Raw genomic sequence first — 18,183 nt, 5'->3', positions numbered from 1 at the left:
TGTAATGATTCAGTCTTCTGAATCATAGAGGTACAGCTCTTCTAGCTGACCCAGCAGACATGAGATTCCAGGCTCAGTATATTTTACAGTGGTCTTTTAGTGGAAAGGACTACTAGATATATCCAACTCATTATTTCTGAAATCTTTAACTTGTGGAACAGTTGTTTGGGTAATATATCGCACAGTTGTTTTTGAAAAGCTTAGTTCTAAAAGAACGGTATATTCACCATTAAATTATACTAGATCTGCTTAGTAAATACTTGTTTTACACAGCTTTCTTGGGAAACCTTACTTAAGCTTCCAGACCCTATAACTGAGTTATTTAGGGAGCAGTGTTTTTTATTGAGATCCAACATTTGAATAACCATCATTTTAACACCTGTGTCTAATATTAGGCAAAATGAAAAAAACAGACTAATGTCTCCTTCCCTGCCTACATGGTGAGGTAGTTAGTTGACTAGAGTTGGAATTACGAGTAGGACATAATCTCTTCTTCTCATATATAGAGTCTGAACTGTGCCTATGTTGATAAGCTTATCCAGCAGACCCCTCCAAATGGGAAGAAGTTCTCAGCTTATAAATCTGAGTGGCTGATGTAGCCCAATATAAAGAAAAAGACAGGTGTTTTTGAAAACAAAAAAGCATGCCTTGCCAAATATTTTCGTTATTACTAATGAAAAGACATCAAAAGAAAAAAATGTAGTTTCAACTGGAGAGCCCTGTGGCTCAAAGGTCAGCCAGAGTAAACAAGAACTCCTATAAAAAGCCATTTACATTCCCTTCATACAAGATTTATTTATGAGGGATCCTTCCAGGAAAGAGTCCGGCTGAGACTAAAGACTGTTTGGCCAGGATGTCCTGACTGGGCAACATTCAGAACATGTGATCAGTGCATGATCCTAGAAGCCATTCACAAGGTCTTTGCTCTGGAGTGCCTCAGCCTTTGCTTCCCTTCCTCCTACCCATGACATTTTACCATATGGATCACCCACACACACACACATCATCTGATCCCTCAGGGTGACCCTTTAGAAAACATGAGAGAAAGTGAGTGTAGTGTTGATTTTTTCTTTCTTGGTGAGAGTGTTGTAGAGTTCCAGCCTCTTCTTTCATTCTGGCTCTCTTTCAGTCACTGAGCAAGTCTTCACTGCAGTCGGTTAGGCTACATGCCAGGACTGTTTGGGTATTTTGGTGCAAAGTGGCCTCAGTGGGTCATTAAACAAGAATAAGAGACCTAAGCACATCTTTGCTCCATGATTTCATAGGCTCATTCCCAGACCGCCCAGAAGTCTGCTTGCTGAGGCCTGCTCCAGTGGAAACCCTGAGTTGAAATTCTTTTTCAGCCCCCTAGAGGGCACCCAAACCATCATGTTGTCTTCAGGGATTCTGTTTTCTTCCCTTTAGTCAGAGCCCCCAAAACAGTAATTCACATTATCAATACTAGATTTATTAAGTTGAAAGGAATTTCTCAGCAGTTTTATTTAGATGTTTTTGTTTATAAATGATCCAGCAGTGTATTCTGGGATGGACAGTAATTTATTTTAACAACCCAAGGTTTCCATAATCCTTATTTTTTCATTTCAATATGATAAAATTATCAAACCTTGCTGCTTACCATCTACCTTATCATTAAAAGGCATCTTCTCAATACATAGTTAATATCCCAAAAAAAAGTGTCTTCTATTGTTATATATTTCTAAGTTTTGCTACTGATTTATTTATTTATTTTAAGATTTTATTTATTTATTTGACAGAGAGAGACACAGCCAGAGAGGGAACACAGCAGGGGGAGTGGGAGAGGGAGAAGCAGGCTTCCCACGGAGCAGGGAGCCCGACGCAGAGCTCCATCCCAGGACCCTGGGACCATGACCTGAGCCGAAGGCAGATGCTTAATGACTGAGCCACCCAGACGCCCCGCTACTGATTTATTTTTACCTAGATTCCCTTCACTGCTTTTTCTATATGTGGTCCCTGTTTATAAGTAATTACCATATCTGGGGACTTACCTCTGGCTGTCCAGACTATGGAAATGACCCACCTTTCTGCCTCTACACCCCCTTTTCTTTTTAAAGATTTTATTTATTTGACATAGAGAGAGAGCGCGCAAGCAGGTGGAGCAGCAGGCAGAGGGAGAGGGAGAAGCAGGCTCCTCAGTGAGCAAGGAGCCTGACTCAGGGCTCGATCCCAGGACCCTGGGATCATGACCTAAGCCAAAGGCAGACACTTAACTAACTGAGCCACCCAGGCACCCCTACCCTTCTTTTTTTTAAATAGGTTCCACACCCAGTGTGGAGCCCAACATGGGGCTTGAACTCAAGACCCTGACATCAAGACCTGAGCTGAGATCAACAGTCAGACGCTTAACCAACTGAGCCACCCAGGCACCCCTGCCTCTACCCTTCCTTGTATTGCAGTTCCCAACTGCTTTCTACCTCCCTCCCTGTCTCCTCTCCCTTCCCCCGCCCCACCCCTTGCTCAGGCTATGGACTTCTTTAGGAATTACCATGAGTCCTAGCCTTTGGGTGGTTCCGTCCCCTCTCACACAGGTATTGGAGAGAAGCCTCTGACCACTGCTTCTGTTTCCATGAAAGCAGCAGAGAGAAGTATGGGGAGGAGCAGTGAGGGTCAGAGGGTCAGAGAAGGAAGAATTCTTCTGTAGAGATTAGTTACTACAGCCCTGGAAAGCTCAATCAGTTTTTATTTGCAGCCTCACTGTGGTTAGATACCCTCCTCTGGGCTGTAAGGTATCAAGCTTCCATTCACATCATCTCATATCTATAGGAAAATGTGTTTGCAAACTAGCATGTACCTTTTAACTTTTTGGTTTGCCTTATATGTATTAACTATAAATGAGGACATTTTATAAATTAAATAAATAAAATTATGAAATATTAAACTTGATAATATTCAAGGATAAACTAGTAGAACTTCAGTGGGTGTATAGACCTTTTGGAATCTGGCCTTGTAACAGGCCTGCAGACATACTTTGTTATCATTCCTGCCTCTGGGAACCTTGTGTTTAACTAAATGCAAATAATAGACAGATTTCTCTAGGACCAACACAGCTTAGTGATTAACCAGGAGGCTAACTTCACTGATACTCATGTTTACTGTTGATATGTCATCACTTAGTCACTTCAGCTGTATTCAGAGCATCCTCATTTTATAGTCCAGGAAACAGACCTTCAGTCAAATGACTTTACCAGGGAAGAACAGCATCAAGGGATGAGTAAAATTCATTTTACATTGGAATTTAGTACCTCTTAGTACCTCTATGCCATATCTGAAACTTGAGTCATATGCTCTTCCGACTGAGTCAGCCAGGTACCCCTGTATTACAATATTTTCTAATCTGTTCTATTCGTTTCTTTATTTCTTTAATGTAGTCCAATCTACCAAACTGATTTCATGACCAGTACTAGGTGTGACCTGCAATTTTAATCATGAGAAAAGAGATTAGCAGCTTGATTTAAAGGACTGTAAAGTTTGCACACCGTTATAATGCAGTTCCTTTCTCTCTGAAATGTTCTGGAAAATAACCTCTGCCTTCAGCTCAGGTCATGATCCCAGCATCCTGGGATCGAGCCCCACGTGCGGATCCCTGCTTGGCGGGAAGCCTGCTTCTCCCTCTCCCACTCCCCGTGCTTGTGTTCCCTCTCTCTCTCTGTCAAATAAATAAATAAAATTTTTTTTAAAAATGTGCAAGAATTGGGATCAAACTGAGCCCTTAATTGTATGTGTGTACATTGATAAATCTTGTAGTCCAAGCCTGCTCACTGTGACCTGGCATGGGCCTGTTTCTAGAAGGTATTCAGTAAATATTTGTTGTCTGAATGAGTGACAGTGGTACCTACCGGTTTATTTATAATTCTGGGTTTCTTTAAAAGGACGAAGGACGTCAAGGGAAACTGAGACAACTATATCTAATCACGGGGGCTATGTTGCCATACATTAAAAAGTACTTTAATTCCAGCCTGTCTTCATAGATTGATCCTAAGTTCACCTTAATACATAGAAGTCATGGCCTGGATCTTAGTCCTGACCTCAGGGTCATTTTTCTGGGACTGACTTTATTCTTCTGAAAATGAGTGCTTTGGGAAAGTATAATCATTAGTTCCCAAATTATTGGTAGTCATGATTCCTGGGGGAAGTGCCAAGGGATACTGATTTTATTCCCTCTGTATGAACCTAGGAATGGCTTGACTTGTTTGAACTATGACACTATATAACTGTTCCCATGATAACATATTTTTCTGTTATGTTTGCTACATGTTTATAATTATATTGCCTATCAGTCTATTAGTATTAGTAGGCTGCAGAAGTATATCTGCATATTAGGAGATGACAACCATGATTCTATTTTAACATCAGAGCACCTTGGTACAATGTGTCAAGAAATGTGGATCAGGCCTGGATAACCCTTTCTAGTCCTGGACACTATTCTGTTTTCAGAGATCTCTGTTTTTGCCACATGCATGCTGTCTTTCTCTTTTAGTATTCCCTCTTAACATATCTTCTTCCCTTTTCTACAGGAATGACATCTTTGTATTCCTGCTAAGCACACGAGCTGGAGGACTGGGTATCAATCTCACTGCTGCAGATACAGTAAGTAATGAGCGCCACAACATATACCAGATATGCAGGTTTTCTAGTATAAATATGTTGTTCAGTTGGTATTATCCTTTGCTTTGGGTCACACTTTTTATTTCTTTCCCTCATTATGTTATAAGACAGTAGTTGCATTTTGGCTGAAACTAGTACATTTTAGCTCTCCATCTGGACTTTTCTGTCCATTCTCTGTGAATAAGTTTCTTACACATTCATTCAACAAATATTTAGTGAATGCCAACTATGTGTCTGATACTGTTCTAAACACTTCGAGTACCTCAGTGAATAAACAGATTTAAATAATCTGGCTGGATTAACAGGTTTTTTTTAGGAGCTATAACTGAACAAAATCAGAAATCATTGTTTTATTGCTCTTTTGCAATTATGCTCTTATTCCACCATGGGAAAAACTCATACTTTTTTATCCCAAACTTCAAAAGGTGATTGGAGAGCAACAAAATTGGTAATTTAAAAAAATTAAGACATTGTATCAAAATTATTTATCCTTTCATACCTAGTCTCCCTGGAAGAATACTTCAGTTGACTGAAATGGAAAAGAGCATTCCTTTTTGAATCTAAGAATTATTCCCAGTGTTCAAATATATTTAATAACAATTTCAGTAACCTTGAGACGTAAAAATGCATAAGTGGGAAATTGTTTTGTAGCAAGTATGATTCTAAAAATGTCATTTTATGTGGCTGTTGTGGTGCTTCTCTGTGAAATACAGAGCATGAAAATTCCCAGAAATGGGAGGAGGATGCAAACCCCGGAGATTCATGGAGAAATGAGGTAGAAGGGAGAAGAGGCTTGAATAGACTCACAAGCTGCAGAGCTAGAACTAGAGCCCATGTTTCCTAGTCTCCACCCCTAGGCTGTGTCCACTCTCTCTCCTTATTAACTACTGTACTGTAGAGCTGCCTGACCTCAAGAAAGAAAAGCAGATTCTGTAACATCATTAAGTAGAATATCAGCACAGGACTCAGCTGTACCTTCCTTGGCATATAAAACTCATCAGCCAGTTAACCAGGTTTAGACAAGGCTCCAGGGCCTGACGACTGCTGGAAGCCTAGCTGGGTAGATGCTAGATCTAACATGCATCATCAGCTTCGGTAGTCTTAAGGGAAGGCTGTCATTGGTGGTAGGTGTGTTCTTGTGGGTTCTCCGAGGTGGTGGCTCACTTGGTGTCACATCAGATAGCAGAAATTTGGCTTTCTCTTTACTCCTTGGTTCCAGCTGTATTTTTTAAGCATTCCATACAGTCCTAACTTAGTCATACTCTCAGTGTGAGTATAGGAGAAACCACTTTCTCCTAGTGAATCTTTTGGACTCCAGTCTCAGCCCCCAGCCCCATATTTATTCTCTTGGTTTATTTATAACCTTCTTTATTAACCGTGCCACTCCCTTTGCCTAAAACTCTCAGGGAATCTCCATCATCTTACAGGACAAAGGATGAGCTCCTTTACATGGCATACAAGCCCCTTCATTTTGTGGCCTTTATCCTTTCCAGTCTAACTGCCAGACTTACTTTCCCCTTCCCAAAATTTATGTTCCAGAAATAATGATTCACTTTTTGTGCCTGAACATACCATATTGTATTACACTGCTGCACGAACTCTTTGCTCAGCGTCTCTTCCACCTGGTAAACTTCTTTTTATTCTTCAAGACCCCATTCATGATCCGGGGTGGTGGTTTTATATGCGCTGGTGTAGCTTCTCTGATAAGGTGACACTTGAGCCAGGATCTGAAGAAAGTGAGGAAGCAAGCCAAGCATATATCTGGCAGAAAGAAGAGCATTCCAGGCAGAAGAGATAAGTGCAAAGCCCTGCGGCGAGAACATGCTTGGCGTGATCAGGCCATAGCGAGCAGCCCTTTGTAGGTGGAACAGAACGGATGATGAGGAGAGGTTGTCAGATAAGTGTTGTGAAGCAGATCGTGGAAGCCTTCATGGGCTGTAAGACTTTTGAGATGGGAGGCCCCTGGAAGAATTTGAACAGAGTGGTAACTTGATTTGGCTTGGGTTTTAAGTGTGTCCCTCTGGCTTTTGGGGAGTAGGGTGGGAAGATCTACAAGGAGAAAAGTAGAAGCAGGAGGTTCAGCTAGGAGTTAGACACAAGGTGATGGTGACTTGGACAAGGGTTAAAGCAGTGGAGATGGGGAGAAATAATAGGAATTTCCATGTATTTTGGAGGCACAGGCAGTAGAGTTTGCTGCTACACTGGATGTGGGATGTGTGGGAGGTGTCAAAGAAAACTCCAGGGTGTTTGACCTAGGCAACTGGAATGATGGGGACATCAATTAGCAATTAAGGGGAAGATGCTGGGAGGAACGGGTTTGAGAGGAGAAATCGAGTTTGATTTGGGGTGTGTTCAGTTCAAGATTCTTAGCAAACACTAAGGGGCACGGTCACCCAGGCAGCAGGGTCTAGAGTTCAGTAGAAAGCATAAGTTCATGTGATTAAAATGCATCTCAGCCTGCCTATCTCAGGTTTGGTCTATGGTTTCTTAAGGAACAGTTCTTGGGGCGCCTGGCTGGCTCAGTCAGTTAAACTTGATTTTGGCGCAGGTCGTGATCTCAGGGTCTGCTCAGTGGTGGGGGGCGGGGTGTGCTTGTCTCCCTCTCCCTCTGCCCCTCCCCCAGCTCGCACACGCTCTCTTTCTCAAATAAATAAATAAATAAATCCTTTTTTTTTTTTAAGGGAATAGTTCTCCTAGTCATTTATTTGCATAGTCAAGAAAAAGAAAAAGCAGATTTGAGCGAGGAGATCCTGCTTTATGCTTCCAGTATTCACATAATTTGCCGTGTGGAGGTTAGGAGGTCTGCCAACCACAAAGAACCAAAGTAGGCCGAACCCATGGCTAGAGGAATGGAAGTAGGAATCCCCGGGGCGCCTGGGTGGCTCAGTAGGTTAAGCGTCTGCCTTCGGCTCAGGTCATGATCCCAGGGTCCTGGGATCGAGCCCCACATCGGGCTCCCTGCTCAGTGGGAAGCCTGCTTCTCCCTCTCCCCCTCCCCCTGCTTGTGTTCCCTCTCTCACTGTGTCTCTCTCTGTCAAATTAAAAAAAAAAAAAAGAAGAAGTAGGAATTCCCTTTTCATCCTAGGGATTAGAGAGAAAAGGCTCTGAATATTCTGAGTTTCCAATTCCAAAGTAATTTACATTTAATTTTGGGGGGAAGGCTTGGGGACTTACTTGTAAATTAGAACCTCCTGGAGTACTTCTCAGTAAAATGTTCCTCAAGATTGAAATGAATTTCTAGGTTATGCTTTATGTGAAGTCAAACTGTGTGTGTGTGTGTGTGTGTGTGTGTGTGTGTGTGTGTTCAGAGAAACAATAGGCTTAACTGCTTGCCTGGCATTCTTCCTTTGTCCTGAGATTTATTTAGCTTTGGAAGATTCCCCAGAACCATTTATGGACAAGGAAGAAGTTAGTCAGCCTAAAATGTCAGGAAAAACTTAATGTCGATAAACATGTATTTTGTAAACAGTGGGACTCTGGCCCACTCTGTTAGTAAAAACATGATTTTAGCATGTGATTAATGGCCCCTTACTGTTTTGTTCTTTGTATATTTTTCCTAAAGTAGGGAACTCTTTGCATTTGTCTGTCTTTAGGTGAACGGTTGTTATAAACTGCACTGTTTGTTTTGTTCCTGTGTCAGACCTGTTTTAAATGCTCACATGTAGAGAGAGACGGAGGAGCCTTTTTCTCTTGGTGGCAATGTGAGAATTCCTATATGTCCTATGAGACAACATGGGACAGACAGCTTTCAGCCCTCCCAAGGTACTGAGCTCCCACCCATTCTCTTGGGTGAGAGTTTCACCCTCCAAGTGTTGGTCCAATTTTCCAGTTGTTCGTCTCAAAATTTTCCTGTTTTCTATTTCACTCCCTCATCCCCTGAAACTCCGTCTCAGTGACCTGTGAAACCAGTGCCTCCACCCCTTCTCAGCTCTCACCTCCCTCCTCCCCTCATGCCTGTCTAGCTTGGTGTGTACAACTTCATGAAGGTGCTATTAATATATTTCCCCTTAGTCATTGCTGGGCCATGCTTTGTGGCCATCCATTTGATTTGCTTTCATCTTTACTGGCTAAATTAGTTGTTCTTATCCTTTAATTGTTACTTGTTTTTCTCTAGGATGTCTCACTGAGCTCCATAAACCTGATTACCAAATCTAGGTGTCATCTCTTTCCCACTGTGGTGGGCATTGTCTCCCCCGGCACCCCTCCTCACTGCCCCCAGTTCAAGTCCTGATTGATTCAGTGTTCATTTCATTGTCAGGTTAGATAATAACCATCTATCTGGCTTGGTTTTTAGTTCTCCCATTCTTGTGTTAACTTACTAGCTTATATATACTTCATACTCTTTTTCCTGGTAAGTATTTTTCTTAATAGAGTCTTATTTTATTCTAGTCCTCCCAAATTTCTCACCTCTTTTAACCCATTTAAATGATAATTAGCCACTAAATGTGGGAGTTGTTTTGAAGTTAAATTGCCAGCCTGTCTCCTTAACTTTAATTTTTTTTACCTTTTATGAGCTCAAAAAACCTAAGTTGAATCAGGTCTGGTTGCCACTGATACTTCAGGAAAAAATGTAAATGTTAAGGAAGCACCTATGAAATGATTCATAACGTAGAACTTCCCACTATGAATTCCTGCTGCACTTGCCTCAGGCTCAGGTAACTAGCTAAAGGTACTGTCTTTTGGATGAGACATCAGCTGTCATTATCCAGTAATAGTCATTTTAGGTGTGTTGGGCAAGTAGTGTTTCTCCCCAGCCCAATCAGAGGCCTCCTTTTCATTAACTCTGTCTTCCTATCCTTGTTCTCTCTGAAAGTTTAAAGTAGATTTTCTAGAATTTTGCATATCCTATTGAATCTCCAAAATATCCCGTCATCAGGTTTGCTCTGCTCCTCTACAAATGGCAAGTATTGTGTACTTCAGAATCCTAGGTCTGTGGACACTGTGGATTAGCAGTAAGTTTTCATAATGATTTTCTTTTCTTTGGCGGGCAGTTAGTAATTTTCTCCCCAAGGATTCTGACTGATGCAAAAAATTGCGGGATTATACCTCGCATAAAAGTAAGACAAAAGAAGCAGCATCAGAAAGAGCCAGTGGGGGTTTTACTGTTGTAGGCAAGAGTGTTGCAAATGCCGATGTCTTTTGTCCATCTTCACTCAGAGTCTGAATTCTGCAGAGAATGGCAGAATTGTGTCCAATTTTAAATGAGAGAATAAATAAATTACTTCAGAGTGAATCACTGAGTTTACATTTTTAGGCTTGGTCTAGTGTTGATCAATTCCTTTACAGATTCTAGTATTAATCGACTAGTATTTGTGGAATTCTACTTTGCACAGATGGATGCTGTCTGTCCTACAATATAACCAGATAGGGAGATTTTTAAAATAATACACATGAAATAATTGGACACCCATAGAAGACAGTGATTAAGTGAGAACTGGACCAGGATAGGCAGTGCTTGCAAGGTATTGTTAATAGTGCAGGTTGTGGAGGGAGACTGTTAGGACCATGAACTCAGGCCAGTCTCTTCCTGATTGATAAGATGAAGAAAACACGCAAGGTTTTTGTGAAAATTTAGTGAGATATGTATGCACACTAGTGCCAGGTACATTGTAAGTGCTGAACAGATTTTCACCATTATTATTTCTAGTAGGAATCCACGAGGAATAGGGAAAAGGGACATTGTTATAGGCAGGAGAAATCAGGGAGGCCTTCTCGAAAGTGGGAAGCTTGAATCAAACCTTAAAGGACCAATAGAGAAGAATTGAGGGTCTACAGGTCAGAAAAAGAACTTGAGCAAAAAGTGATGCAAACTTGGGCGCCTGGGTGGCTCAGTTGGTTAAGCGACTGCCTTCGGCTCAGGTCGTGATCCTGGAGTCCCGGGATCGAGTCCCGCATCGGGCTCCCTGCTCGGCGGGGAGTCTGCTTCTCCCTCTGACCCCCCCACTCTCATGTGCTCTCTCTCTCTCATTCTCTCTCTCAAATAAATAAAATCTTAAAAAAAAAAAAAGTGATGCAAACAATCATGAGTGAGGAGCACTGAAGAGACCTCTCTAACAAAAAGGAAGGGGCGTGTTTATTTTAGAAAAGAATAGAAATGAAGTTGGCTCAGTATAGCAAGGCCTGATTATTGAGGGGAGTTTGGACTTGGTGTGTTACCGCATAACTGGCAGGGAAATAGAGTGGCCTACAGTGGTAACCAGAGTAGACTAAAGAAGAGAGTGACCGAGCTCTAGAAAGCCTGCTGGTCTGACAGTGGCAGCGAGCCAGGTGTAGGTGATGAGATCCCGGTCCAGGTTAGGGACAGTAGGACTATAAAAAGGAGAGGTTCATTTCTGAAGAAGCAGTGGCTGGATTTGGTGACTTGCTTGAATACAGATGAGGACGCATGAGGACCATTTGGAACTGCTTTCTTTCAGGACATCCCCTATATTCAATAGTAGCCTCAGGACTGAGGACCCAGGAGTCTGTTGGCCGTAGGATGACTTGTGGGGTGGAGGAGAGGAGAGGACATTTCTGTTGTTGTTTGTTTGTTGTTTAGCAAACTACAAGTAGCTTCCAGGGAACCCTTAAATGTTTCTTTGCCGAATTCAAGGGATAGGAAATATGAGCCGGAGAATGCCAGGAAAGCTATGCCTATCCCTTACCGTGGTAGGCTTAGTGTTAAAGAGAAGGCTTTCAGGGATGCCTGGCGGGCTCAGTTGAAAGAGCATGCAACTCTTGATCTTGGGGTCGTGAGTTCAAGCTCCACGTTGAGGGTAGAGATTGCTTAAATAAATACATGAAAACTTAAAAAAAAGAGAGAGAGAAGGCTTTCATATCCCCCACCTCATAGGCCTACCACGTACTTAGGCTCTGTGATCTTGGATAAATTCTATAATTCCTATGTGTCTCAGTTTCCTCATCTATAAAATGGAGGTCTTAATAGTACCTAAATCATGGTGATTATGGGATTTAAGTGAGTTAATACACATAAAGCAACTAGAACAGTGACTGGCAGATAGCACTAAGTATTAATTAACTATTAATATTATTGTTGTTCCCTCTTTTTAAATGAAAATCCTGAAAAAAAAAAAAGCTAGAGTATGTCTGTTTTGCCCAAGACAAGTGAAGGAATGGCTTGGTTTTATGAGTGGATGCCTGCTCGTCTTAATATCCTGGGAAAAAATCTGGCATCAAACTACTGCAAATGACAAGTGGCTAGATTGCTCTCAGAGTTCCTGGCCTTGCCGGAAGAGAGCCTCAGTCTTCGCTGTATTCTCGTCCTGCCCGTGCAGGTGATTTTTTATGACAGCGACTGGAACCCCACTGTGGACCAGCAGGCCATGGACAGAGCCCACCGCTTGGGGCAGACAAAGCAGGTTACTGTGTACCGACTCATCTGTAAAGGCACCATTGAAGAACGCATTCTGCAGCGAGCCAAGGAGAAGAGTGAGGTAAGCAGCAGGCAGAGGAAGTACTGTAGTGGTGGAGGAGCTGTAAAGTACAACCACATTTACTGGCCTGAGACCCTTGCCTTCTGTGGGTCAGGGAGCGGCGCAAAGTTCTTCTGAATAGAAAATAAAGTCAAGCCCTGTACCGCCCTGGCTGTTCATTCCTCACTTCTTTTCGGTCTGAATGGTCTCTACAGGCTAGGTTGGGCTGTTGTTCATGGCAGGGAGACACCGGTCATGGCCCTCCTGTTTCACATACTTTACCATTCAGGGGAATAAGGAATGACATCTGAGCTCTCATCCTAGTACTCTCGATTTGACAGCCTCTTAAGTTGTATACCAAATTTGCCAGTTTCCAAAGAAATGACTATTTGGGGGTCTGAGGGTTTTTTATCTTGATTTCTGTATTATTGGATCTTCTAGCTATCAATTAGCAGTCCCAAGCAAGAGAAGTTCTCGTTGTTCTTTCTGTTGGATAAATAATCTGAATGAGCCAGTGAGATAAATGAGAAGAAATAGGGAATCCAAGTGCCAGAAGAGCAGATTGAGAAAGATGTTGCCTTGTTTCTGGATATTAGCCATAAGGGAATGGGTACCTGGTGGTGATGTTTTGATCTGCTTTGGTATAGATTCAGCGGATGGTGATTTCTGGTGGGAACTTCAAACCAGATACCTTAAAACCCAAAGAGGTGGTTAGTCTTCTTCTAGATGATGAAGAGCTGGAAAAGAAATGTATGTACTCTAAACCTCTTACTAAAGCCCTCTCCTCCCTATAAAAGATGTTTCTCTGGCCTCACCCATCCGAAAATGGTAGGGCCTCTTGGCTGTGTGCCAAGGGTAAGCAAAGCCAAAGATTGTATTTGGGTAGAAGCATTTTTTATGTTAATAACTTATATTAAAACCCAAATAAGAATGGGTTGTGGAGGGGTGCCTGAGTGGCTCATTCATTAAGCGTCTGCCTTCGGCTCAGGTCATGATCCCAGGGTCCTGGGATCGAGCCTCGCACTGGGCTCCCTGCTCGGCGGGAAGCCTGCTTCTCCCTCTCCCTCTCCCCCTGCTTGTGTTCCCTCTCTCGCTGTGTCTCTCTCTCTCAAATAAATAAATAAAATCTTAAAAAAAAAAAAAAAAAAAGAATGTGTTATTGAGTAGAAGGCAAAACTCACATGTATTTTAAAAGTACTATGACTTTGAATAAATTTGCATCAGGGAGGCTGTATCCCTAGACTCCTCAGCAGTAATGAATTTACTCTGTTCTGCCCAAAGAAATGTTTTTATGGAGAAGTTGGAAAAACACACTGCTGTAGCATTCTCCCATGTACTGTTGGCTTTTGAGAATAGTTGGTTTCAGAATTACCTTGTGAGCCCGTGAGGATGTCAGCATCATATCAGAAAGTATGATGAAGCTCCTTTTTTTTGAAGATTTTATTTATTTGACAGAGAAAGCCACAGCGAGAAAGGGCACACAAGCAGGGGGAGCGGGAAAGGGAGAAGCAGGCTCCCTGCTCAGCGGAGAGCCTGCTTCTCCCTCTCCCTCTGCTGCTTCCCCCTGCTTGTGCTTGCTCTCTCCCTCTCTCTCTCTCTGTGTCATGTAATAAATAAAATCTTTTAAAATTAAAAAATAAAGAAAGAAAAGAAAAGGAGAAAGAATAAAGGCAAGGAACGGCCCATGACAGTTAAACTGAATGATGGCTTGACCCCCAAAACTGTTAAAAATCCAAGAACTCTGTTCCCTCTCCACATTAAAAAACCAGCTAATCTGCCCTAGACAGACGTCCTACCCTAGAACATAAATATCAGAGGGTGTGGCCATCTTAATTTCAAAGAATGAGAATTATGATTACCACAGATACTTCATCAGATCTTCAGATCTTTTTAATTTTCGGGCACCTGGGTGGCTCAGTCATTAAGCGTCTGCCTTCGGCTCAGGTCATGGTCCCAAGGTCCTGGGATCGAGCCCCGCATCGGGCTCCCTGCTCCGCGGGTAGCCTGCTTCTCCCTCTCCCACTCCCCCTGCTTGTGTTCCCGCTCTCGCTGTGTCCCTTTCTGTCAAATGAATAAATAAAATCTTTAAAAAAAAAAAAATCTTTTTAATTTTCTTAGTGAGACTGCGGCAAGAAGAGAAACGGCAGCAGGAGGAAACCAACCGAGTCAAAGAGCGCAAGCGCAAGCGGGAAAAGTATGCAGAGAAGGTATCTCAAGCTTTGGGTGGCCGGCAGGGACCAGCAGGGGACAGGGTGGCACTTACAAAAAAAGCTTTGGGTAGATGGCTTATCATCTTGGTTACTGGTTGGTATCCAGCTCCAGCTGTATGTGGTAACAGTTCTGTGCTGAATGACATTTGATCAGGAGAAATGCGGCCTTGGTAGACCAGTAGTCCCCACACAGACTTACCTTGCCTGGTCACATGTAATTATGGAAATCATTTGTCGGGGCTGTTGCAAAGCATAAGGCTAAATGCAGATAAGATGGATCTTACTTACGTTATCAGATTGCGTAGAATCTTAGAAAGGGCCTAAGAGGTCATTATATCCATCCTACCTTAATTCTGCTAGTGTTCCATTCAGTGTCATCTGTTGTTGGAAAAAGAAATCACTGACCAATCTGTTCATCTCTTTTTCTCTAATTTATGTCAAAGATTTGAGCTGTTTTTTGTCTCCCTTCTGACATTTCCCTCCTGACCCCACTTGGCCAGCTGCGAAGTGGGATGTAATTCCCCTTATATTTCTCCCTGTCTTGCTCTTTCTACCAGAGTTTTATTTCAGTGATCCTTATTCTGGTCTTTATTGACAAGTAAATTGAAGTGAGGCCTTCAGGATTTATTCTTGTTTCAGGAGTCGGCCCATTGGTTCTGACCGGGTTCCCAGACTTAACACCTAAAGATTGTTGGTTCAGAACCACTTTACTACCTTTCAGAAAGTACTTCCTAATTTTTTCTGGTGGGTTTGGCTTACCTTTGGGTTTTGCTGCCCTTCCCATCTTTATCAGCCCTCGTTGGGCCCTTGGTCTTGAACAAGATAGCTACTGTGAGCTTCAGGCATGTTGATAGCTCTGGGTCCTCAAGCCCAACAGTTATCCATGCTTCATTTCCCTGGACTGTTTGGTTTGTCTGAAGCACATGGTCTGACCACATGTTGTTACTGATTCTGTCGTAAGTGGAGGTTGACTTCTTCCCCTTATCCAAGCTTGTATTGGGCCTCAGGTCCCTTGTCCCTTCGGCCATATGACCTTGATGGTCAGCAGCCTAGGAACTTGTCTGTATTATTTGATCATCTTCCAGTAGATATACCAGCTCTTCTTTTGTAAAATCCATACCCTCATTTGTACCTTCTGCTAAGCAGAACTATCTCTAACCCAAAGGATGCCCTGGTATTCACTGTATCAAAGTTGAAAAATCCAGGAACTGTGACTCCACCCTCAAATCTCTAACTCATTACTTAACTACTATTTAGAATTAAAATAGCTTTAATATTCAGAAACATCAAAGAAGAAAAGGTGGTGGGGTTTTTTTGTTTTTTGTTTGGTTGGTTTTTACTTTAGCCCAAGTTCAGTAAATTTATTTTGCAAAACAGTTGATATCCTGAGCATTACTGAGCCAACAAGACATCAAAATAAAAAGCTGTCTAAAGTTAAAGGCACAGTACATTAACAAACAAATGACCCTCAGCCACAAAATTACAAATGCAGTTTGGGATGGGGGTTGGCGGGAGGGGAAATAATCCAAACTACAGCAATGAAGTCTTTGAACCACAAAAGGTGGTTTTCTAATACAGGGTATTGGAGGGTTTGCTGAGTTTGCATCAGAAGCCATCCCTGCTCTGAGTAAAGAAGTTTCAGATAAACATCCAGTGGTAGTATAAACTACACAAAGACATTAACCCTGATATAGGGTTGGATACAAATGCAGTTAGATTCAGTGAGTGGATGTGACTCCCAGAATTTTCCAAGCATATTCTGCAATTTCAGGTCCCTGATCTGTGACAGAGCCCTACTGAACTTGGTTCTAGACCTGCTTAATGTAGCTCAACCCATAAGCATTTACACGTAAACTGAGAAAATAATGACAAAAGCAACCCATTATTTCTTGGGTATGATAAGAACCTTTGTTCTCCTTACGCATATTTAAGAAGAAGGCAGAGTGAAAACAGATGTGCAGAAAACACACTAAAGGCCCTGGGCCTCCCTCTTGTAGGACTGAATCAGTTCCACCCCTACGAGTGCTGCAGCTCGGACATGCCCCTCATGGGTCAGGCTTCGTGCAGCCCTGATTCGGTGTGACTCGCCTGCCTCGCGGCTCTGTATTACTGGGGTAGAATATACATAAACTCTTCTTAAGCTGTGCCTTTCCTCCTTCCTTAGGAGTTTTTTCCTTCCTTAAAAGTATGCTAATGGAAAAAAAAACCTGTAAGTTTACAGAGAGTCAGATTTCTGTCATCACTTTCTTGTCCAACCCCACTTTTCTTTTAGTGCCTATCTTCATGCTTTTTCCAAATTTCTTGATTTGTGTGTTCCCAGAAGAAAAAGGAAGATGAATTGGATGGTAAAAGGAGAAAGGAGGGTGTGAACCTAGTGATCCCATTTGTTCCCTCGGCTGATAACTCCAACCTCTCGGCTGACGGGGACGACTCCTTCATTAGCGTGGACTCGGCCATGCCCAGCCCTTTCAGTGAGGTGAGGCTCCCTTTAGATGCCTTCATCCCAGCGGTGGGGACTGTGTCCTGACCTTGTAGCCTTTGCTTCTCCTGGAGTTCTCCTGCCTTGGGGAAGGGGGCTGCACATGGAATACATAAGAAGAAAAGGAAATGAGGACAGGCTGGCTTCTCTGGAGCCAAAGCAGGGAATTTCACCATCAGGAATGAAGCCAGGCAGGAGAGAGAAATAGTGATGAGGTCTGAGAAGCACATCCTCACATGGGTATGAGGGCCATGGGCTGTGGGCGCCAAGAATGGTGGTGATCGAGACCCCTCCTCCTCCAGATCTCCATCAGCAGTGAGCTGCACACCGGCTCCATCCCCCCGGACGAGAGCAGTAGTGATATGCTGGTCATCGTGGATGACCCAGCCTCCTCAGCCCCCCAGTCTCGGGCCACCAACTCTCCTGCTTCCATAACAGGCTCCGTTTCAGACACTGTGAACGGTGAGTGCTGCTGCGGTCTCATCCAGCTTGGGCCTGGTCCAGTGCCTCAGGGGAAGCGTGGGTTTCGTGCTGAAGTCCCAACTCCTCCTAAGATCACGGCATTTTCTACTGTCTGTAAACAAGTGGAGGAAAAAGAACTGATAGGCTTATTCTTTCAGGAGCCCTGTCAAGTGAAAGGGAGAAAGAACTTTATATAAAGATTTCAAACTTCTTTGTTTTCTAGTCAGCCTTATCTTTCATATTCCACCTTTATTTTTGCTAGTTTTTAATTAAAGTTTGCTTCTCTGGGCCTTTCCTCACTTTGTTCTGTGGGGCCCATGGTGTGATTTCTTGAGGAGCTCTAGCTTTAAAACTTGGGAGTAAAAGTTGACTCTCCAAGGCAGGAGCACATTGAAGCGCGCAGGTGAATCACAGGCTTCACACCCCTGGGGTTCATTTAGTAATGAAACTCGTTTAAAGAAATTCAGGAGTAGTGGAACCACTCTTTTAGAATGAGAAGCAGCTTAAGGAGTCAGGCTGTTTTAGCTGTTCAGAATTCTTACTCTGTGACTCCTTGGCCCAGCCATTAAATGGGGACGGGGCCCTCCCTGGGAGTCCTGAAACACGCCGAGAGACAGCCCTGCCTGTCCAGGGAAGATTCTGTTAACATGTCAAGAGATTGACTCTTTTTCCCTCTTGGCCCATTTGTTCCCACAGGAATTTCCATTCAGGAAATGCCAGCCGCAGGACGTGGTCACTCAGCTCGAAGCCGAGGCCGCCCCAAAGGTTCAGGAAGCACAGCCAAAGGAGCAGGGAAAGGCCGGAGCCGGAAGTCCACCGCAGGCAGTGCTGCCGCAATGGCAGGAGCCAAAGCAGGGGCCGCGGCGGCCTCAGCAGCTGCCTATGCTGCATACGGGTACAATGTGTCTAAAGGTGCGAGGCCCCTGGGGGCAGGGGTGAGCTGCAGGCAGGCTCCCTTCTGGTGAGGGACAGGTTGGAGGGTCTGTGGAGTGTTGTG

General features: G+C 43.3%; 1 protein-coding gene across 1 annotated transcript in view; it reads left to right on the top strand.

Annotated features, from left to right (window-relative positions):
• Positions 1-18,183, top strand: part of INO80 (INO80 complex ATPase subunit) — a 106,019-nt gene that overhangs the window by 84,131 nt on the left and 3,705 nt on the right. The window contains exons 29-35 of the mRNA XM_021695784.1: positions 4,533-4,605; positions 11,898-12,056; positions 12,683-12,785; positions 14,154-14,242; positions 16,566-16,721; positions 17,027-17,186; positions 17,883-18,098. Coding sequence (XP_021551459.1) covers positions 4,533-4,605; positions 11,898-12,056; positions 12,683-12,785; positions 14,154-14,242; positions 16,566-16,721; positions 17,027-17,186; positions 17,883-18,098 — 956 coding nt within the window. The remainder of the gene's footprint in view (positions 1-4,532; positions 4,606-11,897; positions 12,057-12,682; positions 12,786-14,153; positions 14,243-16,565; positions 16,722-17,026; positions 17,187-17,882; positions 18,099-18,183) is intronic.

Source organism: Neomonachus schauinslandi, chromosome 9 (genome assembly GCF_002201575.2).
Source record: "Neomonachus schauinslandi chromosome 9, ASM220157v2, whole genome shotgun sequence".
NCBI lineage: Eukaryota > Metazoa > Chordata > Mammalia > Carnivora > Phocidae > Neomonachus > Neomonachus schauinslandi.
This window is presented reverse-complemented; position numbering and strand designations above follow the sequence as displayed.